At 46.2% G+C, this 23,757-nt stretch overlaps 1 protein-coding gene across 1 annotated transcript; it reads right to left on the bottom strand.

Moving 5' to 3' along the window:
• Positions 1–354: 354 nt before the first annotated feature.
• LOC121458921 (methylosome subunit pICln) lies at positions 355–21,909 on the bottom strand. The gene is made up of 7 exons (XM_041668319.1): positions 21,717–21,909; positions 15,215–15,351; positions 8,307–8,408; positions 7,422–7,529; positions 6,194–6,367; positions 3,429–3,520; positions 355–1,027 (listed from the first exon to the last, which is right to left on the bottom strand). The coding sequence occupies exons 1-6, from the start codon at positions 21,839–21,841 to the stop codon at positions 3,453–3,455; spliced, it is 714 nt and encodes a 237-aa protein (XP_041524253.1). The 5' UTR covers positions 21,842–21,909; the 3' UTR covers positions 355–1,027; positions 3,429–3,452.
• Positions 21,910–23,757: the final 1,848 nt, after the last annotated feature.

The following is a 23,757-nucleotide window of genomic DNA, read 5'->3' as shown; positions in this document are numbered from 1 at the left end:
TCGAGTGCTCACGGAAGCAAAGAGGTAGTCAGATCCCCTGCAGCTGATGTTACAACAGCTGTGAGCTGCCCAATATAGATTGGAGGAACTCAACTCAGGACCTCTAAAGAGCAGCAAACTCTGGGCCGGAGAGAGGGGTCAGCAGGTAAGAACACTTGCTATTCTAGCAGAGGACTTAGGGTCAGTTCCAGCATCTACATGGCAGTTCACAAGTGTCTCTAACTCCAGGTCCATTGTACCAAGCCCCTCCGTGGGTGCCAGGCATGCATGGGATACACTCATACACAGAGGCAAAACTCCTAAAGTAAAAAATTTTCTCATTAATGGTTAGTCAAGAACAAAAACACAAAGACATAGAAAACCTAGATTTATTTGTTACCTATTACAAAGACAAGACTCATGAAGAGTACTCCTGCAGACTCCATTACAGACTACTTGTTCTGTTACAGAAAGCTAAGAGCGGACAGTCAAGGACCTCGCTGGGAGAACAGGACAGGGCCGACAGTGGAAGGAGAAGAACAGAAGCTGGGCAGCAGTACTGCGTCCTGGCAAGGAATTGCTGGGGGTTCAAGAGGTGGCCTGGCGTAGCCTAAAGTAAAGGACCAATGCCTCTGTGGAAACGCTAGAGCCTACCCCGTGAGGCCTGTACTTTCGTCTTAGGGACAGGAGTTCTTTTAGGCCTCAGACGTCTGAGATGTCTAAGCTTCAGCATCTTTCTGATCCAGTCTACACAGGGTGAGCTCTGTATTCACTACGCAGGCTTGCAGCTGACAGACGTGCACAGAGCAAAGCCAGGAACTGAGGTCTACCCAGAAGACGCCTAGCCACAGGAGGTCTGGGGGTGAACGAGAGCTACAGACACCGCTCAGTTAATTCACCTTTGTTGACAAAGGTCTCTTCGCTGGTGACATTTGCTGTCCCAGTATAGTCTGTCTTGAAAAGTGGGCTTTGGAGAGGAAGAAGCCTTTCACCGGCCCACTCTGGAGTGGGAGAGGCACCAAGTTCCCGCCTACCGTTATGAGGGACTCTGAAAGACAAAAGGTTTATAATTAGTACCACTAACAGCCTAGTAGGGTTCCAGACTTCTTGTTTCTCAGGCCTTGTAATAACCCTTCCAGGAAGCTCTTATCACCCCACTTTATAAACGAGGAAACCAAGGAACGGTTATGTTCTGTATGCAGCGTGTGCACAGGAGCACGGGTGGCGTGTGCATATGTGTGTCATGGGTGGAGCTGTGATCAGCAGTCCTGTGTACCCTATCTCATGCACCGAGCCGTGAGTTTTAAATTAGCAATGGTTACAAAACACCTTAGCCCTTGTTCAGGCTTTAAAAGCACATATAATCTTAAATGATTAAAATGACATTGATTGGAAATCAGGTCAACGACTCAGATGAGCATGAATAAAATTTGTGAATATATTATTTCTTTGACATTGAGCAGAGACAATAAAATGAGCAGAAAACACACTAGCCGCTCATTAGAAAATCTGTAGAAATTTTACGGTTATTTCACCATTACAAAGAATCTAAGAATCCAGTGTGGAACCATTAGTGATGTGCCAAGTCAGTCTCTCACGACAGCCGCAAACAGAATGAGAATCTCTCAACAGCCACTTTTTCAGAGAAGAATGGGAAAGCCAGATTGTACAAAAAAAACCTGTCTTCCAGGACAATAATACACTTAGAAAAAGTCAGCCACAGGCAGAACAAAAAATTATTAAGAATGTGATGAGGGGACTGGAGAGATGGCTCAGCAGTTAAGAGCACAGCCTGCTCTTCCAGTGGTCCCGAGTTAATTCCCTGCATCCACATGAGGCTCATAACCACTTGCAATGAGATCTGGTGCCCCCTTGTGGTGTGCAGGCAGACATGCAGGCAGTGTCTGCACAGGAAAGGAAGGCGACAACACTGGGAGCAGGCAGTTCCTGGTTCTCCATGAAGCAACACCGGGAACCGTGAGAGCTGGGAACTACCTGAGCGCCAGTGACCGAGGCCACCGAGGGAAGAGAGGAGGATGCTGCTGACCGCAGACTGCATGGAAGCAGCAATGTTCAAGGAAGGAAAGTATTTATGGGGTGAGATATAAACCACAGAAGCACAGAATTTCTTTGAGTTGTTGCCCACCCCACCCGACAGAATTTCTCTGTGGAACAGTCCTGGAACTCACTGAGGTCGCCTGCCTCTGCCTCCCAAGTGCTGGTATTAAAGGCGAGTGCCACCATCGCCCAGCAAAGTTGTTATTATTATCATTATTTTTGATAACCATACTAGAAGAATAGAAAGCCAATGTTAAAATTTACAGTTTCACAGCTACAATAATTGTTAACACTAAATTAAAATAACTTTATTTTTATGTGTATGTGTGTTTGCCTACATGGATGCGTATGCTGTGCCTGTGGGGCCTGCGGGGCAGAAGAGAGCATCAGATCCTCTGGAACTGGACTTCACAGATGCCTGTGCAAGTGCTGCTAAGCCATGAGACATCTCTGCAGTCAGAGATGAAGCTGGTTTCCAACATGAAACAAAACAAGTAACAGAGGGAGCTGTCCCCGCCTCAGGGCTGAGGGGACTGAGTCCCAACCACAACAGGGAGAGATACCCAGACGACTGTTGGTAAGAGCGGAGCGTCACGGCCAGCTACACACATGCTGTCTTGTCATGAAGATACGTGCTTTAATAAACATAAGGACCCGGAGGACACTGGCTGGGAAACGGCGGTATTTAGAAGGAAGGACAGAACAACAATTTTACCAAGAAAATCTTGTGATTCTAAGAAAGGGCTCTGCAGCTGCCAGTCCCTGACCTTCAGTTACCTAACGAAGTCAGTCTAACACTCACACTGGGAAAGGGCAACACACGTCTCAGGGTTTGCAGAGCAGCAAATACTTGGGGACAAACTTGAGGCAGAGCTCACCAGAATGTGCCAGGAAACCAGTATGTCAAGCATGGAGGGCAGACAGGAAAACACCCAGGAAGTAATGGCCAGGACAATCTGCTCCCTACGGCTCCCAGAAAGAGGGACAGCAATACAAGATTATCATTAGCGATTAGGCTAATTCCTCCGTGAATGAAAAGCCGTGAGGTGTAACAAACCATGAACAGGGACAAACGGGCAGACCAGGACAGGCTCAGGCGTCATGCCCGCACTAGCCAGCAGGGAGGCCTGTCTGCACAGACGCGACCATCGGTTGCTAACATCAGTCACGTCTCTGCCACACATGTACTCCATCCCCAGGGCAGTGCTCGGCAGAGAATGAACCACATTACAGTGCTTACAATTTTCTCATTTCTCAGGGAAAAAAACATGCAGTTTTCAGTAACTAGGGATGGGCGCCATGTTTCAAACTGTTACCTTACAGAGTTCACACAGAGCTCTTAAATTATGAACTTTTCCCTGTGCTGTGACAAAGGAGAAGGAGCTACTCACTGTGCAGCAACAGCAGCAGCATCCTCAGTGGTCCACATCTGCATCTTCAAACTGCCCAGCAACCGTGGGGGCGGCATCCACCTCCATGCCATCTGAACGGAAAAGGATTGCACTTCAGACAGGAAGCTCAACGAGGACGCCAGCGCCCTCTGCTGGCAAGAATTAACTTTAAAAAAACTGGATATGCCGGGCGATGGTGGCGCCCGCCTTTAATCCCAGCACTCAGGAGGCAGAGGCAGGCGGATCTCTGTGAGTTCGAGACCAGCCTGGTCTACAGAGCTAGTTCCAGGACAGGCTCCAAAGCCGCAGAGAAACCCTGTCTCGAAAAACCAAAAAAAATAAAAATAAAAAAAATAAAAAACTGGCTATGATGGTGCCTGCTTTAGTCCCACCACTGGAGAGGCAGAGTCAGACAGAACTGTGGGTTTGAGACCAGCCTGGTCTGTGTAGTTCCATGCCAGCCAGAGCTACACGTGAGACGTAATCTCAAAAAATAAAATTAAAATAAAACTGTGGCATTTTGCTTTGTTTCTGAAAGAGGGTCTCCTGTGGTTGAGGCTGCCCTCAGTTCCTCATGTGCTAGAATTGCAGGGACGCCCAGCACACCAGGCTACCTCACACTCCACTCCACACTTTATACCTTGAAAACTAAACTACCCAAAAGAGACCGAAAGGAAAATGCTCCTGATCCCTCTGCTGGCTTCCAAGGACAGCAGCCATAAGTGGTGCAGACATGCAGTCAAGTTAAAGTCAGTCCAAACAGTGAGCATTTACTTTGTGAGTCAGAGCATCAACAACTAAACACACACATACATGTATGTATGCATATATACACACATCCCAGAAATTCTAGGTAGAAGTCAATTTATATCTTTCCTTCCTTTTGTTCTTTTTAAATTTTCCTGGACAATGTTTTGCTATATAACCTAGGATGGCTCAAACTCAGTGTAGTCTAGGCTCACCTCCTGAGGATGTCTGCCTGGTAGGAGTTTTCAAACAGGCATGGAGAACCGTGTTAAGTATTCACTGTTGGACAAATTAAAGGCACTGCAAAGGTGAGGACCGGAGAGGTGGTTCAGCAGCGATGAACTCCAGCTGCGTTTTCAGAGGACTCAGGTTCGACTCCCAGCACCCACACGGCAGATCACAGCTGATCTGACACCCTCTGCTCCAAGGACACCAACCACAAGTGGTGCAGACACACATGCAGGTAAAACACACACACACACACACACACACACACACACACACACACACGGCGTGGGAGGAGGGCAGCAGCACGTGTGCTCTGCAGGGCAGTGTCTAGAGCAGCCTTCTTTACTTTCCCGCCCGAGTCTTCACCAGCCAGACTTCTGCCCACAGGCCCCTGCACCCTATCACCTAGGTAGGGGGGAAGTTGATCACTTTAGCTTACTAGTCTGAGACCAGCATGGTAAGACACAATTCTTGTCCCCAATCCAATAGTCCAGAAATCCAAGAGCTCCAGGCAAATGTGCTATACGCATGGAGACAGCAATCACAGCATTATGAGAGGTGTAAGCGCACCGACAGGAGAAAAGCTACAGAAAGCCATTTCAGGCATATCCTTTAATCATCAGAAGTAACAGGTGTTATGGTGTTACTAGGGCATAAACAGTAACACGCAGCAAACACATACAAAAGGCAAGAGGTGCTTAGGACAGTGGCAGGCGTACTTGTGTAATGGCTCACTTAATCCTCTCACCACTTCTCAGTGCTTCCTTCTGTGTCTCAGTTATCTTATGTGTAAAATGGGAATCATAATTTTATTCGAGTTGTTAGAAGAATTCAATATGTGTGTGTGTGTGTGTGTGCCCCCACACATAAGTAAACATCAAATCCAGACGTGGCACATCGTCAGCTTGCAGTCAGAGGTACAGCACTGCCAATCCCTGGTAAAGGATGTCATCCCTCAGAGCCGACCTGTAACGAGGCTAGAAAATGACTCAGCCAACGTGCTACTTGTGCAAACCTGATACCCGAGCTGGTCCTGGAAATCCATGCAGAGCTGGATCTTAGCATTCCTACAGTGCTACAGATGGGCGTGGGGGGACAGACGGGAGAATCACCCCAAACTTAAAGGTCAAACACCTAGAGTATGCAGAACAGCAAAAGGAGGGCGCCCTTTGAGTGTAACACACGCACCGCCCATGTGCATCTTCCTCTCCCGCCACCAAATGAACAATTACTGAAAAAGCCAGAAAAAAGTAGCCTCTCGCTGAAGACAGCACATCCACGGAGAAATCAAGCTGACACCAACCTGGAAGCATCTCTCCGGCTAGCTATCACAGTCCTAGAAGGTGCTATCCACAGTAGCAGGGAAGATAGGCCGACTGGCGCGATCATGGCCCGAGTGTCATAGGAGACCACACTTTCTGACTGGATTTCTGACCTGTTCCACGAGATGAACTGGACCTAGAGCCTGTGGATGGGTAGGCGCAGGCCCTAGGGAGGCCCTACTATTCTGCTGCTAAAGGAACACAGTCAATTTTCTCCTCCCATCACACCTCCTCCAGAGGGTATCTTGCTGGCCCTAGACCATCTGTGCAGTTGATACAGCTGGGGAGACAGGGTGCACAGGATACAGAACAACAACAAAAACATTCCAGTTCTAGGAATTCTACATTTGCTTCCTGTATTTTTAAGTTAACTGTGGCATTTCATTGCCTTCCAGTTTCTAACAGAAAACTTTGTTTATGATTTCCCTTACAGCCATTTGCTTACCCGGAAGAGAACGATGAACTCACCTTCATAATCTCTTACGGAATCGTCTGTCCGCACTCCTGCCATATTATACTGGCTGCTCACGGACTGGGAAAGCATTCCTTCTAACCGCTCCAGTGTGGCTTGCCCTTCTGCGGTTAAATGAGACAGTCCTTCTTCATAGGTGTAAAACGTGGGGATGTCCCCCTGCCCTTGTTCTGAACAAACAGAAAGCTGTTAAGCTTTTACACAACAGTGAGAAAAGCAAAAGGGATAATCAATAACACACTTGCTCAAGATGGATAGGCTCCCAGAAAGACTTCCAAAATTTATTATTAGGCCACTGTTTAAAAGAGGTTGAAGAAAAGAAAAACTGTCCCTGTGCCCTCTAGGATGAGAAACATTTAACAGGTAAGAACTAGTGAGTCTTAGTGCAGAGAGAATGGACTTGTCTATGGTCTACAAGGAAAAGGGGGTGTTTCTAAAATAAGGGACTCCCTTCTTATTCCAAGGTGGGAACTTTACAAGCAAACACAAAATATTTTGATACTGAAGGGATTTTTGAATTAACTTATTTCTATTAAAACATTATCTGAAATAAAAAAAATCTAAAAAACACAAAAAGGACAAAACATAAAACCAAGTTTAAAAAAAAATCTCTAAGAAGTGAGCAGATACTTATGTTTGTGAAGAACGATCCAGCTATGGATTCCTAAGTAGGAAGACGTCAGATACCCACACTGACCTGCGTAAGACCAGAGGGGAATGCAAACAGACCAGTTTGCGCCTCAGGCTACAAGCACAGGAGGTAGTGAAAGCATCCTGGTCTGGGAAGGACTGGAAATATTTGTAGACAAAAGAATGGTTGGGGGGGGGGGGGAATGACATTGTCCATAGTTGAACAGAGAAAGGGATCAGCAGGACCATGGAGAAATGCCTGGCTTAGAGCACTAGGGGCTCTTGCAGGGGACTGGGATTTGATTCCCAGCACCCGGTTGGCAGTTTAAATCTCCAATTCTAGTTCCAGGAGTTTCAAATCCTTTTCTAGCCTCTGAGGGCACCAAGCACACACGTGGTGAGCACATATAAAAACAATTTTAAAGAGATAATGAAGATTCTCGATGGGCAGAGTGGGCAGCCAACTCAGTCTGCAGTGTGCCCTTGATTGCGGCTTCCCATTTGTTTCTCAGCCACTCCCCAACCGAGTGCCAATGCAGCCTTCCCGTTATTTACGACCATCCCACACTGGTTACTCTGTGCCAGGCCACCAACCGTGAGCTTCCACGTCATACTCTTCCCCATCGTAGTCGTCAGAGTCCTCATCCTCCGGGTCTGGGTGCAGGGCCTGGCATTCACACATCGCCGTGAACATGGCCTCCACTGCGCAAAGACACCACGCCATTACTGAGGTGTCCTTTCCCAGTGCACCTCGGGGTTTTAGAACAAACACCAGTGCCAAACAATTTAAAAGCAGACAGAAGGTTTACTAGGGTAACAATATTTATAAAATCTGCAAAATTCAAATAAAAATTGATCACGGAAAGCGCACTGCCTATTACAAAGGAGACAGGGACAACGAACACATCACAAGGAGTTCAAGATATTACTAGGGTCTCTCCATGGGTGATTAGACTTAATAGAATAGGTCAAGCCAAGTGTGGTGGCACATGACTTCGATCCCAACTCTCAGGAGGCAGAAGTACAGAGATTTCTGTGAGTTTGAGGCCAGCCTCATCTACATAGCAAGTTCTGGGACAGCTAAGACTAGAAAGAGAGATCCTGACAAGAAAAAAAGAAAGAGCCAGAGAGGGAGGGAGGGAAAGGCCAGAGTTACTGGTCACACTGCTGACTAGGTAGAGGCTCCTGTCACATGACAGGTACTTCCCATCCGTCTCAGCATGCCCACCTCTGGAAGTCTTCCCACAGGTGACACTCAGTGAGCAGCATCCGCCAGTAACACTGACCAGAACCCTCCTTACCAGAGCAGAGCAGGCGCCATGCTGTCGGCAACACCACTACAGCCAGCATCTGTGACACTGTAAGTACCCACTCCCAGTGCCTGTAAGGAGGCCATAGGATGGAGGCGACCATAACAAGGTGAGAGGGGTGTGTCAATGGGGAAGGACACGGAGAAGATCAATATTACAGAACACTCACATGCAGACTTATCACTGGGCACAAATCTAAATTCAGTAATGGGTTCAACATCGTCATCACCGTCTTCCTCATCTTCATCAGAGAGAGAGTCTTTTGATTCTTCTATAAGAGGAATACAGATAATCTTTTTAGACATTGAAGTTTTTTAAGGATTGCCTTATGTGTATCTGCATAAGCTTATGTGCACAGCGTGCACCCAGGAGCCAGAAGAGGCCACCAGGATGCCCTGGAGCTGGTGTTAGAAGCATTCTGAGTCACCTGACATGGTTCCTGGAAACCCGACTCTGGTCCTCTGAAAGAGCAGCGGGAGGTCTTAACTGCTGACCTATCTGTTGATCTAGCTCAGGAATACAAACTTTTAAATATTTATTTGACATTTTAGGACACTGAAGCTAGATTCACTCACAGCAGTGTGTGCTTGAAATATCTGAGGAACAGATGCACATACGTACATTAAAAAAATTAAGCTGGGTAGCGGTGAACTCGGGAGACAGGAGCAGGTGAACCTCTATAATTTCAAGGTCAGCCGGGCGATGGTGGCGCACGCCTTTAATCCCAGCACTCGGGAGGCAGAGGCAGGCGGATCTCTGTGAGTTCGAGACCAGCCTGGTCTACAGAGCTAGTTCCAGGACAGGCTCCAAAGTCACAGAGAAACCCTGTCTCGAAAAACAAAAACAAAAAAAAAATTCAAGGTCAGCCTGGTCTACACAATAGAGTTCCAGGACAGCCAAGGATGTTACACAGGGAAACCCTGTCTCGAAAAAACAATTAAATTAGGAAATTTATTAGTATATCTGAATACTGCAATTCAATTTTTACTGATGGTTACTTCAGAGTGGGAGAAGGCTCCAGGGCTGTGCTCAGCAGCAGGCACTGGTAACACATAGAGAACACAGCACTATTTAAGCGAGATGGTTTCAAGTTCTCGAAAGCTAACTGACCAACAGATAAATGAACAGTTTATAGATAAAAATGTTTAATGAGAATTAGCTGAAAATAATAGCTTCGTGGTAGAGGGGTCATTTTGCACAGCAGGTCCTGGGTTTAAGTCCTTCACTGGGAAAATGAACCGACAGTGTTATATATGTATCAACACAGAGACCTTTAAAAAGGACTGGATGAAAGAGCTAGCTGTAGAATATATAATACCATTTAATTAAAATCTTAAACATAAAACCGTTACATTTGTTGGAGGCATACAGACTTTCAGTTAAAGTTAAAAGCATATATAGGAGGGCTAGAGAATCGGCTCAGTGGTTAAGAGCACTTGATACTCTGGCAGAGAACCCAGGCTTGATTGCTGATGCCCAACAGCAGTTCACAACGATCTGTAACTCCAGTACCAGGAGATCCACCTCCTCCTTCCAGACCTTGACAGGCACCAGGCACACATATGATATACACAGATGCAGGCAAAACACTCACGTACATAAAATTACAATAAACCAAAACGCAGCACGTATAGGAAGCAGATACACTACCTTTACAATATCGTTTAACTTGAGTAAGACAGTAGAGGATGAAATGGGGGTCCACACAAAACAGCTGAGGCAGGTAGACCTTTGTGTGTTCAAGACCAACATGATCTACACAGTGGATGCCAGGACACAGAGACCCTGCCCTCCCCAGAGCAGCTTTCAACAGTATTTACTTAAGTTTCCCTTAAAAATGTATAGTAATCAGGGAAAAGAGACAGAATTTACACTGGATACTGAATATTAACAAATTACTCTAGTCAGGTGGTGCACATCTTTGATCGCAGCACTCAGGAAGCAGAGGCAGGCAAATCTCTTGAGTTGGAAACCAGCTTGGTCTACAGAGTGAGTACCAGGACAGGAAGGACTACACAGAGAAATCCCGCCCTGAAAAACCATAAACAAACAAATACATAACAAATACTCTGTTTTCACTATGTTTGAACGATTTTATAATGTAAAAAAAACAGGTCAATCAAATATTTAAACTGGGGCTGGAGAGATGGCTTAGTGGTTAAGAGCACTGGCTGCTCTTCCAGAGGTCATGAGTTCAATTCCCAGCAACCACATGGTGGCTCACGACCATCTGTAATGAGATCTGGCGCCCTTTTCTGGCATGTGGGCAGACATGAAGGCAGAATGTTGTATGCACAATAAATAAACAAATAAAATCTTTAAAAAAAAAAACAAATATTTAAACTGACCCACGAACAGCAAACATGTTTGCTGAGATTAGCAAATTAAGGGCTGGTGAGGTAGATCTGCGTACACCTGACAATACTGAGTCTGACCCACAGAGCCCATTTACAGGAGGAAAGAACCAAACCCACAAAGCTTTCTCTGCCCTCCACATGCACAAACACACACCACACACACAAATATCAGTACAAACTGAGCAGACGTGGTGGAGCATGCCTATAGTCCCCGCTGCTCAGGAAGGCGAGGGAAGAAGAGTCAAAGTTAGGTGCCAGCAGTGGCGACTCAGCAGCAGAGGCTTGCCTAGCATGTTCAAAGCCCTGGGCTCAATCCTTAGCTACGGCAAACAAGAAGAAACTTTTACATTTAAAGCAGCATTAAAATAACTTTATCATCTACACCGATGATAAAAAGTGGAACGACTGTTAACACGGTGAATCCACTTGCAGGGAGTGTCAGCTTTCCATCACCATGACAACATACTGGGCCATCAATCAACAGGAAGGAGGACAACCTGGTGTGGCCCCTGCTGTCAGAGGCTGATGTAGAGGCTGACCGTGGTCAGCTGGCTGCACTGTTAGGGAGCTGAATCACGGCAGAGTGGGTGAGATGGAGCAGAGGTCTTCCCTCACGGCAGCAGGAAGCAGAGCATAGAAAAGAAGAGAGAGCAGGGGAAGTGAGGGGGAGGGAGAGAGGCGAGGAGAGAGAGAATGCTTTCGTTCCATCTGGGCACCCAGCCTACCGACAGTGCTACCCACATCTGAGGCTGCTTCCCCCCACCCCCTTAGTTAAAGGTCTCTGGAAACACCATCACAGATATACAGAAGTGTATGTTACTAATATCTTTGAGTTTTCTCCAACAGTAAGGTTGGCAAGGTAAACAAGGAGCATCCACTAATGCGGTAATTACTTAATGTGCTTTCGGGGTAGAATAGTATGCAAACATAGACAAGCAGAAATTAAATCAGAAGCGGCCATTAATAAGACCTTTAAGTAACAGATTTCAAAGTCTACTTCCCGTGCTGTTTTCAGTAGCACATTGTTAAGTATACAAATCTTTAGCTACCAAGCAGACCAATGCACACACTGGAAAATTCTAAATCACTGGGTGGTCACCATCTCCAAAGTTTGCTGATGCATTTGTAAAAACACGGTGTAATTACAGTTACAGTTCTATAATGAAGTACTGCATTGAAGAATTATAGTAACACATTCTGGTCTAACAATAGTTCAAAGTGCAGAGATGGAACCTAGATTCTAGATCTTCCCAGAAACAGCCACTGCCTGGGGGGGGGGGGATATGTGCATATGAGGGGTGTGTGGCATGCTTGCTTGCACACAAGTGTAAGAAAGCCCTAAGTTGAATCTGGGCCTTTGCTCTCTACGTTTTTTCCTTTTGAGATAAGGCCCTGGGCTCACTGATCTGGGGAGAAGGGTTGGTCAGCAGACTTGTGGGATCTGCCTCTGTTCCCTCAGTTCTTATGGGAGGCTGAAAACCCACACCCAGGCCCCCATGCTTACACAGTAAGCACCGAGCCCACTATCAACAATGGTCATGAATAGAGAGGAATGCAGGGTCTGCTGGTAAGGCCAGGGGTATATTATATGCGAGGCACTGCGTTGGGCTCCAATCTGATCACTAATAGAGAGGAATGCAGGGTCTACTGGTGAGGCCAGGGGTATTATATATATATATATATATATTATATGTGAGGCGCTGCGTTGGGCTCCAATCTGATCACTAAGGTTCATCTGTAGCCTGTGGTGCTACTGGGAGTCAGGAGAATTCTTCAGGAGACCACGTGGAAAGTGAGATTTTTTTTTTTTAAATGAAACTGAGACTCATGAGAAAATGGCTGACCTGGCAAGTGAGGCACAGTTTACTTTCTGGGGTGCTTTATCCTTTTATCCATTATTACTGAACCCCTACCCCTACCTCAGGAGACTTTTGCCAAACAAGTACCTTTGCTCAGTACCAATGCTGACTCTCTCTCTGGGGCATTATATACCAATATTTACTTTGGTGTTTTGGTGGTAAAGCGTGAACTCAGGGCTTCTCATATGCTATACACACATTATACTACTGAGTCACACCCTGACTCCAACACATCCGCATTTGGAACTGACAGACAGCGTTACTTTTAAAGTTTTGCATTTTAAACAACACCTAATTTTCTTACTTACTGTTAGGGCTGGGATCTTGAGTGATCTTAAAGACCCACATATTAAAGGTTTAGTCAGCAGCCTGTGGTGTTAGTGGGCGCTAAAGTCATCAGGAGGTGAAGACATGGAGAAACTTAGGTCACTGGAGGCTTATCTTAAAGGGGGGAACAGGGACTCCGGGTCTGCTTTCTGGCTGTCAAAATATGAACAAATCTTCTACTTATTACCTTAAAGTCCGCTCAACCACGTGTTCTTGCCATTATACGCTGTGCCAACACAGGTTAAAAGAAACAGGGCCAAATGTGTATTGGCTGAAATCTATGACTCATAAGCCAAAATAAGCCTTCCCCTTATTAAACTGATTATCTAAGTAAGGTCTTTTGTCATAGCAAGAGTATGCTGATCAAGTTATAAAAATCATAGCTGCATTTACTTAGTGTTATGGCTGGGCTCTAAAATGTTACGACAGCCATGCTTTGAACTCTTGCTGCCCAGAGGGCAGCACTAGGGCCGGGTCTTTGAAGAGTCTACCCACCCCTGGTTCTGATGCTACTCTGCCTACTTCCTGGTTCTCTGCCAAGTGCACAGCTGCTGCCTCACAGGCCTGCTGCTATGTGTTCTCCAACAAGGAGGACTGAAATACCTCTGAAATTGTGAGCCATAAACAAACAAACACACACACCCCAAACTCCTTCTTTCCCTCTGTTGAGTGAGTCAACTGAGCTTCACACCTCGCTAGATCATGCTGCACCCCTACATCGAACAACTTTTACATTCCCTTATCCTTTTTCAAACTTCCTATTTTCATCTATCTTTGAACTCTTTCCAAAAGCAAGAATTTGAAATCTTATAGAGAAAATATTTTTGGATAGTTGATCAGTCAATATCACTTAATAATGCATGGCTTGCCAGAGTTCTAAAAATCAGTAATTAGTGTTCACAACTAAATACAAATGATAAAATCAGGAACTAAAAAAAAATCAATTTGAAGGTGTCAGGAACAAACTAATGGATTGTCTGTTACACAAGATTTCTGAGAAAAGCTACCCATTATCTTAACAACTTATTATATTTTCAAAAACAGTAAAACTTGGGAACCTTCCAACGTAGGGCTTCTGAACTGCGCCGCTACTGAAGTTTGCAGGGAATCTGGCATCTACCAGATGCCAGGAGCACCCCTCCTCCTCCAATTATAATTTCACCAACCAACGGCAGCACATAAAACTCTCCCCACCCGCCTGCTGAGAACCACTACTATAACAAAATAAAAGCGGTTCTGGGCCTAGAGAGATAGCTCAGTTGTTAAGGGCCTTGTTGCCTGTGGTGGTTTGAATGAGAAGGGCCTCATAAGCTCATCTGTTTAAACACTTGGTCCTCACGTGGAGGAAAGAAATAGCTAGGAAGGACTAGGAGGTGTGGCCTTATTGGAGGAGGTGTGTCTTTGGTGATAGGCTCTAAGGTTTCAAAACCCCCTGCCATTTCCAGCAACCACAGGTGGCTCATACCATGTAAAATGAGATCTGATGCCCTCGAGGAAGAGACCTGGTCAGTCATCTCCATGAACCCCAACACGGGCGAGTTCAACAGCACCACCACACACGGGCTGCCCATGCAAGCTTCAGCACTGTAAGGACATACACGCATTTTCATTCATTCTCTGCCTCTGCTTGTGGTTTGGGATGTGAGCTCTCGGCTGCTCCTGCTGCAGTGCCTTTGCTCCACTATCGTAGACTCTAGCTCTCTGGCTTTAAGCCCAATTAAACAGTTTTTTTTTTCTTTAGTTGCTAGTCATGGGTTTTGGCACAGCAACAGAAAAGTAGCCAATACACTGTTCTAGAAGATCAGTTCCCGAAATGCATATTGTTTAGCTTAAAAACTTCCGGTAACTCCAGCTCCAAGGAATCCAATGCCCTCTTCTGGTCTCTGCTGGCACCCACACACTTGCAGCACACATTCACATAGACAAACACATAGTCCGTGACTCCAATTCTAGGGTATCTTACACCCTCTTCTGGTCTCTGCTGACATCAGTCACACACACAGCACACAGATACAAATGCAGGCAATAATCTCCACCTCCATATTCATCTTTAAAATAAATGAATAAAACAATTCTATCTTAACTTTCTGGATAGACAAAATTACAGGTTCATATCTCTGAAGTACCTTTAGAAGGAGAAGGAATAAGAAGTTAAAACAAAAAAGTAAAAACATTCATATTAACTGAAGAATTCTAAGGGCAAATACAGAGAAAATAAAAGGCAGATATACACACTAAACCAATACCCATTAAAACAATACAAGTGGTCAAATTACTTTAGGGTGATTAATTTTGTTTAACACAATATTACCCAATGTAAGTCAATGAATTAACTTTTACATTATCATTAAAGGTTGCTTTTCAGACTGGTAAGGCGGCACACCCCTAACGTGTCAGTATCTGGAAGGCTACAGGAGTTCAGGGCTAACCTGAACAACCTGCAAGACGTTATCACAGAACGAACAAACAAACATACCCCTTAAAATACACTTTGCTATCAGAGGAAGCGCTGGGTTAAGTTCTATCATACATACCTCCAAATCTTGTATTCACCATAACATACAAGTGTTCTCGAGGGTAAGCATTCGGGTCCCTGGAGACCGCATGTAAACTAATGCTGGGGTATTCCAGTGAGAACCCTAGTCCAGAACCATCTAACCAAGACAGGCGGCTGAAAAACAGGGGTTAGGCAGATTAGTTTTAAAAACTGAATCCTAACTTAATATCCCAAAACTTATAAAGGTTCAACCTACATACTTTTATGCATAGAAAGCAATGCAAGTTTGTTGACAATATTAGAAATATTCCTTAAAATAAAACTAAACACTAAGAAGAGAGAAAGAAAAACTAGTTACAAGAACTGAATTTTCTTTCACGTTTTCTTTTCCTCTAGCTATAAATTCAAAAAGATTTGAGAGGTGATTTTTTTCAAGTCATCTCTGTTTATTTTTCCTCTATGTGTACATGCATGTGGATACTGGTGGAGGCCAGGAGAGCATCAGGACCCCTGGAGCTGGAGTGGGGCGGGGGGGGGGGCTGTGAACCCTCCATGTGGGTGTTGGTAATCCAGCTCAGGTCCCCTGAAAGAGCAGCGTGTGCTCCTAACAGCTCTCGGCCCTTACCCGCGTCTCTTTTGTGCTATTCTTGCTTAGAATGTCTCCAGCTACCCTCTTTGCTGTGCAGATCTCTCTACCTAGTCAAGCCCCAAATAGATCCATGAGACCTCCTTTCTACAAGGACCTCGCCTGTTCCTACTCATCTTGTGCTTGGGAACGCAGAAGCACTAATATGCTAAGGAATCATGTTTGTAGTCTGTTACTTCCATCTCTTTATTTAACATGCTTCAAAACTGTTAACACAGCCCTCCGTGGGCGGGCATGCACAGGAACTGGGGATAGATGATGGACACACAAAACAGACATGATTACAATCACAACTCAAAAACTTAATTACTACCTTAGTAGACAAGGTCTAAGGGGGCTGGAGACACGGCTCAGTGGGTGAAGAGCACTTTCAGAAGACCCAGGTTCGATTCTGAGCTCACAATGATCTGTAATCCAGCTGCAGACCTGACACACTCTCCTGGCCTCTGTGTGCACCAGGGATACAAGTGACACACAGACAAACATGCAGGCAAGATACCATGAAAATAAAATAACACCTTAAAAAACAAATGGAAAAAAAAAACAAAAAGCCACGAAATACTTTCTCCTTAAAAGGGCACAAGTATTTTATCGGTATAAGAAAGGAAACAATGACCAAAGCCACTATGTTGAACTCTGACAGGTAATGCCTGATTTTTCTTGGCAGCCTCTCTTCCACTATGAATTGTACAATCTTAGCAGAGAAGCAGGGAGAAGACCTTGGCAGGGGCAAGATCCCAAAGAAGCCACAAAAACATTTGCAGGGCTGAAAGGAAACAGGGAGTGACTACCAATGAGTACTGTTTTTTTTTTGGGGGGGGGGGGAGGACAACAACAAAAAATGTTCTAAAATGAGTGCGGATATGAGTGTACAATAAAAACCATCAACTTCTATGAATGAAATGAAAAAGTCGTATGCCATGTAAACCATGTCAAAATTGATACTTTAAAAGGGAATTTTTATACAACTAATATATACTAATAAAATTTTAAAACACAGAAGTTAGAGGGATGGAGACACCCCTCTACAGAACAGCAGAACACATACATATCCTGTATCCTCTCCCTCCCTCCCGGCCTCCCCATTCCCTCTTGTTTCCAGAGCTTTGATGTTTAGCTCATGCTGACCTCAATTGCCCAGGTTGGCCATCAACCTTCTATTCCCTGGGAGACAGGGTCTCTCTCTCTCTAGCCCTCGCTGTCTTAGACCTCACTGAGGTCGCCTGCCTCTGCCTCCAGCGCTGGGATAAGGCCTGCTCCCCACTGCCCAGCCACAGTCCTGAACTCTAGACCCTCCTCATGCTCTGCCACACTCCAGGTGTGGGGATTACAAGCCTGTGCCCACACCAGCTTCACCTCACTTTCTCTACATCTCTGACCAGCTGACCATGGGTCACAGCTGTGATATGAGCTCCCTGGAGGCTGATGGAGCACACTGCTGCTAAGTGCAAGGCTAACCTGAGCCACTTGACAAATTCCAGGCCTCAAAATAAGGTAGTGAGTGACACACACCTTTAAACCTAGCATTTGGAGGGCAGAGGCAGGCAGATCTTTGTGAGTTCAAAGCCAGCTTGTTCTACATAGCAGGTCAGTCAGGGCTACATAATAAGGCCCCCGTCCAAAATAACAAAAACAAAACAAAGAAAAAACAAGAAAACCCAGACAACTAAACGAAAATAAACAACCGGAGAGCCAAGACCTCCTTTAGGCAGGAACAACGACAGCAGAGAGTTCCAAACCATAGTTTAATAAAGGACACTAAAGTCTATGCCTCGAACTCAGCACCACTATGTAAACCACGTCTAACAGTATGGCCCTCGTGTATCACATCCTCACTAAGGCGTATGTCAGACTACTGTGGTAAATGCACAACTCTGTAAGCATACTGAGATCTGGGGGGAGGGGTCGCGCTTTGACACAATGCTTCTCTGACTAGCCCTGGCTGTCCTAGAACTCACTCCGTAGACCAGGCCGGCCCATCCAGCTATACTATTTAATGGTATATTTAAAAATTAAAAGCAAGAAAAGATGCCATGTAGCACAAATAATAAAACCCAGAGATATATATTGGGGTTCAACCTGAAGATCAGAAAAGCACAGCAGTCAAGCCACTAGAGAGCTCTCACCCCTATGAAATCTTCAGACTGAAGGAGGGAGCTCCTGTCTCATCCCGCCCTATATTCCTCTCTAGTGCTGGGATTAAAGGCCTGCGCCACCACCGCCTGGCCTCTATGGCTGACTAGAGAGGTTGTTTTGTGTTCTGATCTTCAGACAAGCTTTATTTATTAAAATAGAAATGAAGTATCACTACAAGGAAGTTATTGGAAAGAATTCCACACATTAAGCTTACTTGGAAAAAGTAAAGAGGGTTAAAGTGATACTAAATAGCAAAATGATACAAGTTTGAGGAATTGCCAAGTGGTGGCCCGCACCTTTAATCCCAGCACTGGGGGAGGCAGAGGTGGGCAGATCTCTGTGAGTTCAAGGGTAGCCTGGCCTACAGAGTTTGAGGAATTATTTCATCCCCACTGCTTCCAAAGGAACAGATTTCTTATGTAACTGTGCGCTGCATGTACCTTCCACCCACAGCCATTCTCTTCATGTGGAAAGACACACTGCTCACAGGCACCAAGAAACAGCCCCGTCAAACTACGCTCCCTTTCTCACCTCCGAAATCTCCTGACATGACTACGGTTTAGAATGGAGCATTCCAGATTTACCAGTCCAAAATAATTTCAAATATTCAGAGCCATAAACCTTTACTAACTCCACCAGGCGGTGGAAAAGCTGGCATCTACACCAAATCAGTGCCTAGAACATTATGGCCTTTGGTTTAAAGGCTGAAATCATTCTCGAGCCCCTTAGGACACAACATGCTGTCTCAGTACAGTGCTCCTATGGGCTCTGAGACGCTCACAGAGAAATGGATTTGGCACTTGAAAGAAATACTTGACTTAATTTCTAATTCTGTTTTGTCTCTTCTCACATATTCTAGAAGAAAAGTACTCCAAAACCAAAATTAACTATGATCAGTCATAACAACAACAACAACAAAAAAAAAACCCAACCAAACCCAAATGTCATAAATGCAAGGACTACTACTACTAAGAGTAGTGAACACAGATTGAAAATGTTTTGTTAAGCTCAGATACTTATGAGTAAGGACAATCTGTGTCTTTTATTTCTGGTAAAGGGCTAAAAACAGCACTGGAAAGTAAAAGAGACCTTGAAGTTGTATTGGTTTAATTGGTTTAAAATTAATTTTGGAATGAGACACAAAAAAACATTGTTTCTAAGTTCAAAGTACCTAATTTTATCTTAAGTACAAACCCCACCCATCTTAAATAACTTATTTTGAACCACTTGTGCCTTTTTATCTTCCTTGTTGGGTTTAGAACTCAATTTCTTATAAACACTAAGCTGTGGGGTCTGGAGAGATCTGCTCAGGGGCACGCGTGGCTCTTTGCAGAGAACCACGATTTGACTCTCAGGATTCACGTGGTCGCTCACAACTCAAAACTCCAGAGCATCCAATGACCTCATCTGACCTCAGTGGGCACTGGACATACATGTGGTGCGCACACATACATGCAGGCGAAGCACTCATACGCACGCACTCATACGCACGGAATAAAATAAAACTGAAAACGAAACAAACCCCTAACCTGAAAATGAGCCCAGGAGTCTGCATCTCTACAGACACACGCAAGAAACCACTTCCTAAAAGCCAACCCAACACCATTTCTCTCTGGCTAACGTCCTAAACGCTTCCAAAAGGCCACACACAATACTGCCAACCAAGCTCACGAGCAAGCTCTTAGTTGCTCCCCAGCCGGGATCTTTCCACGTTCTCCTTCATTTCCTCCCATGGAGAACCACTGGCAGTATTTACATACATACCACGTATGCTGTGTAAGATACACACATGTCCCAGCACAAAGAACTTCGTTTCTGCCCTTCCTCCTAAGCATCCCAGTTCTATCAGAACACCGGCTGACACACACTCACACACTCGCACACCGTCGACACAGACGAAGTCACCAGTTGTCGTAATGCTAGGGGAACTGCCAGTAATTCAATCTCACCATGACTAGGAAATGCCAGGTGAGGAAAAAAAGACAAAAGGGGATCAGACCAAGGAAGGGAGGGAAGAGGACGCCTAGAGATGGGCAAGGCTTCCGGAAATGCAGTATTTAATTTTTAACTCATATGCATGTGTCTCGTAGTTTTTGGACATTTCCAAAAATGTCTTAGAGAAACATTCAGAGTCTGCCAATAAAACCTTAAAATAATGTCATAAAATGAGATACACCTTCTGAACACGGCAACTGTAAGGTTGCTCTTCGTCTTCTCAGGTGCACGCTAAAGTACTGACGTGTGCGGGCAGAAGGCATGTACAGCTTAAGAAACGGCAAACTGTTAGCCACTAATGATTCTTCAGATAGATGTGTATGAGTGCTGTGCCTGCACGTATGCGTACCACGTGTGTCCCTGCTGCCCAGAGGTCAGAGGGTGGCAGATGTCCTGGAACAGGAGTTAGGGACCATTGTGAGCCACCGTGTGGGTGCTGGGAACCAGAGTCCCCTGCAAGAGCAACAAATGCTACTAAACCCTGAGCCATCTCTCCAGCCCTCAGGGATCTTTATAAGACATACACGTATTAACAACACTTGTGCCTTTTCAGTAAGCGTTAAGCTTTCCAATATGCAGAATCATATATAAGCCCCTCCCCCCGCCAAGGAATTATAGAAAGATCATCAGGTGTGGTGAGGGAACACACCTTTAGTCCTAGCATTTAGGAGGCAGAGGCAGGAGAATCTCTGTGAGTTTAGGGTCAGCCAGGTTTTACACAGAGATCTTGTTTCAAAAAAGCAAAAATAAACAAAATCCCTTTTACATAGTGTGATGGCCATTCTTGGTTGTCATCTTGACTTCACCTGGAATTAACTAAATTCCAAAAATGGAGGAGGGCACACCAGTGAGAGAGGGTTTTTTTTCTTAATTAGAAGTAGGAAGATCCGCTTCTAATCTGGAACTTGGAGCAGGAAGACGAACACAGATCATTCCAGCATCTACTGAAGACCAGCTGAGAGATCCAGCCTTTTGAACTGAGCAACTTTGTCAGAAGAGCTGGACCACACCCTATAAGTCATCCTATAATAAATCCCCCTTCTCTCTCTCTCTCTCTCCTATATATGTTAATAATAAACTGACAGAAATAAGGGGCCTAGCCTGGATTTTCTGGTCAGGCCCAAAGTTTAAGACGAGCTCTTAAAAGCAGAGGCTGTCCTCCGTGGACGACAACCGGAATATAGCAAAAGGTAAACCTGAAGGTCTGGAGGACAGGAAAGGGGGTGGAGAGGTGAGGAGGGGGAGTGTGTGTACGTGTTTATTTAAGGGACAGTCTACCTTACTGTCAGAGTACAACGTGCTGCAGGTAGTCACATCAAAGTAGGATTCCTTCCAGGACCCGCTCATCCAGAGTCGGGTTCGGCAGGTTATGACCCCGCCCTGCGTGGGCCTCAAGATGCTTCTTTCCCCCACCCACATCTACAGCAGGAAAAAAAAAAACCCAATGCTCATTAACCAAACGTCCTACACCCTACGCGATCACTCCGAACCCACAGACCTTACGCAGGAAGAACCCCCAGCTCGCGAGACAGCCGGGAGGCTAACGGAGGCTCTGCAAACTGCAAACTCCGGCCGTGAGCACGCGCCGGGCTCCGGCACACAGGCCGGTACACGGAACGGGTCGTGACGGAGCTAGGCGAGGTCGGCAGCGGGGCTGGCAGCCGGGCCTCCCTCGCCGCCTCCACCCCTGCGGCGTCGCCTGGCGCTGCCCGCAGCGGCCCCGAGGAGGAGCGAGGTCAGCGCCGCGGCCCGGGGACCCTACCTCTCGGCGATGTAGAGCGTGCCGGTGCCCAGCCCCTTTCCGTTCATCACCGCCTCGGTGTCGGGCTGCTGCAGCCGGAGCCCGTCCTCCGACGCGGGAGGCGGGAAGCTCTTGAGGAAGCTCATGGCGGGGCGGGTGGGAGCGCGGCGCCGCACAGCCCGAGGAAGCCGAAGCCCGCGATCCCGGCGCGCGGGAGCTGGACCGGAAGCAGTAGTCGTCCCCGGGAAGGACAACCTCCTCCGCGCCGGTGACCATAGAGACGGGCCGGTCTAGGCGCCCGGGAGGTCCGCCGCGACCAGGCTGGCTTTTGTCACGTGGTACGGATCCCCCCCCCCCCCCCCCCCCCCCCATCCGGCTCCTCGGAGGTTTGGAAGGAGCGAGTGTCGTCGCCGTGGTTCCATCTCCAGGTCATCGCGGCGAGGCTTGAGAGCGGGCACGGGGCCGAGGAGGACGCCCGGGAGCTGGGACCCACGCCCGCCCGGAGGTCCGCAGGCGGGGTGCACGGGTCTCCCGGCTCTCGCCTCCTCGGGTTGCACCGCCAAGCCCCAGACCTCCGTCTCGGTCCCCGCACGGCCCCAGGAGCACAAAGAGGTTACCATGACAGTCAAAAGACAGAGCCGAAAGGGATGGTAGCGTTCCATCTGCAACTCTGGGTTCCGGGGCGCTAGGGTGGAGCCTGACGGGCTCAGCGACTCAGCCCTGTGTACCGCACGGCTAAGCGCTTTTATCTCTTCTTTTTGTGTGTTGTTTTTTGAGAAAGGGCTTCCCTATGCTGTCCAGGGTGATCTCCGATAGACACATAACAGGCAAGCATCACCGCACCTGCTCAACTCAGTTTTTTCTTTATGATATGAACAAGTTTTCTATTACTGTCCCCATTTGACACATGAGACCTGAGGCATTAAACTCACAAGCTAGAGTTTGGTAAGAAGAGACCAAGAGAACGGATGGAATTCAGTCGTCAGCCGATCTCTAAACTCCACTTATTTTTTTTTTGACCATTACATAATAGCTATGGGGTTAAGACTGTTTAGGCTGGAGGACATAGCATGTAGGATGTGATAAGTTTTGTGTTTTTTTTTCCTATTTTTTCTTCTTGGTATCTTCTTAACGGGAGAGTCTAGAGTCTTTAGTTTGCGAGATTTTTTTTTTTTAAGATTTATTCTTATCTTTTAACAAAACAAGTATGTGCGTGTGCAGACGCCCACAGAACCCAGAAGAGGGCATTGGATCTCCTGGAGTTCCAGTTCCAGGCAGTTGTGGCCACTCTGCAGGGGTGCTGTGAACCCCCCTGTGTGGGACACTCTCGCAGGCTGACCTATCTCTCCAGTCCCAAGTGTTAAGATTTTAAATTTGGTTAGTTTGTTGGTGGTGAGACAAGGAGGGAGACACCACCGGACATGAACAAGGTGCTGCCCTGGTTTGGATGAGAACGTGGCTATAAGGGTGGGGATGAGAGTCCAGCGCTCTCTGAAGGTTAAAACCCTTTGGATATAGATTGAGAAAAAGGGTTTGTGAAGATGCACCCAAGAAGAGAGATGAAGTATCATTTCTAAATTTCCAATTTCAAAAGTTGAGTAGGTGTAGGCTTATATCTCGAAGTCGGAGAATTCAGAAAGAGGATTTCAGAATGGGTTCCGAGGGTAGCAGATGGAAGGAATTCAGGCAGAGCACTAGCCTAGCATTCAAGCCCCAATCCTGGAAAAGAAAAACCATATGAATCTAATTTGAGAAACAATTAATCTGAGATTTTTCCTAAGATGTTTATTGATGAAACCAATGCTTTGCTCAGAAATGGAATCCCCCTGTATGACAGAAGTGGCTAAAGCCACTATAGGATTTCTTGTCAACTTGCCTTACTCATTTTTACATAGTGATAGCCCAATGGCAAAACGTTTCGTTCAAGATGACTGAAGAGATCACGAGATCTCAGCCCGACAAGGGACCCTGCAAGCGCTCGCTATAGCGCCAGGCAGAGGAGGTGTTTCATCAGAGGTGTCAAACAGATCAGCATTACCTACTGAAAACGGAAGGCTTGTAG

The sequence above is a fragment of the Microtus oregoni genome, unplaced genomic scaffold (genome assembly GCF_018167655.1).
Source record: "Microtus oregoni isolate MIOR12 unplaced genomic scaffold, Mior012 000018F_ref0000195, whole genome shotgun sequence".
Taxonomy (NCBI): domain Eukaryota; kingdom Metazoa; phylum Chordata; class Mammalia; order Rodentia; family Cricetidae; genus Microtus; species Microtus oregoni.
This window is presented reverse-complemented; position numbering and strand designations above follow the sequence as displayed.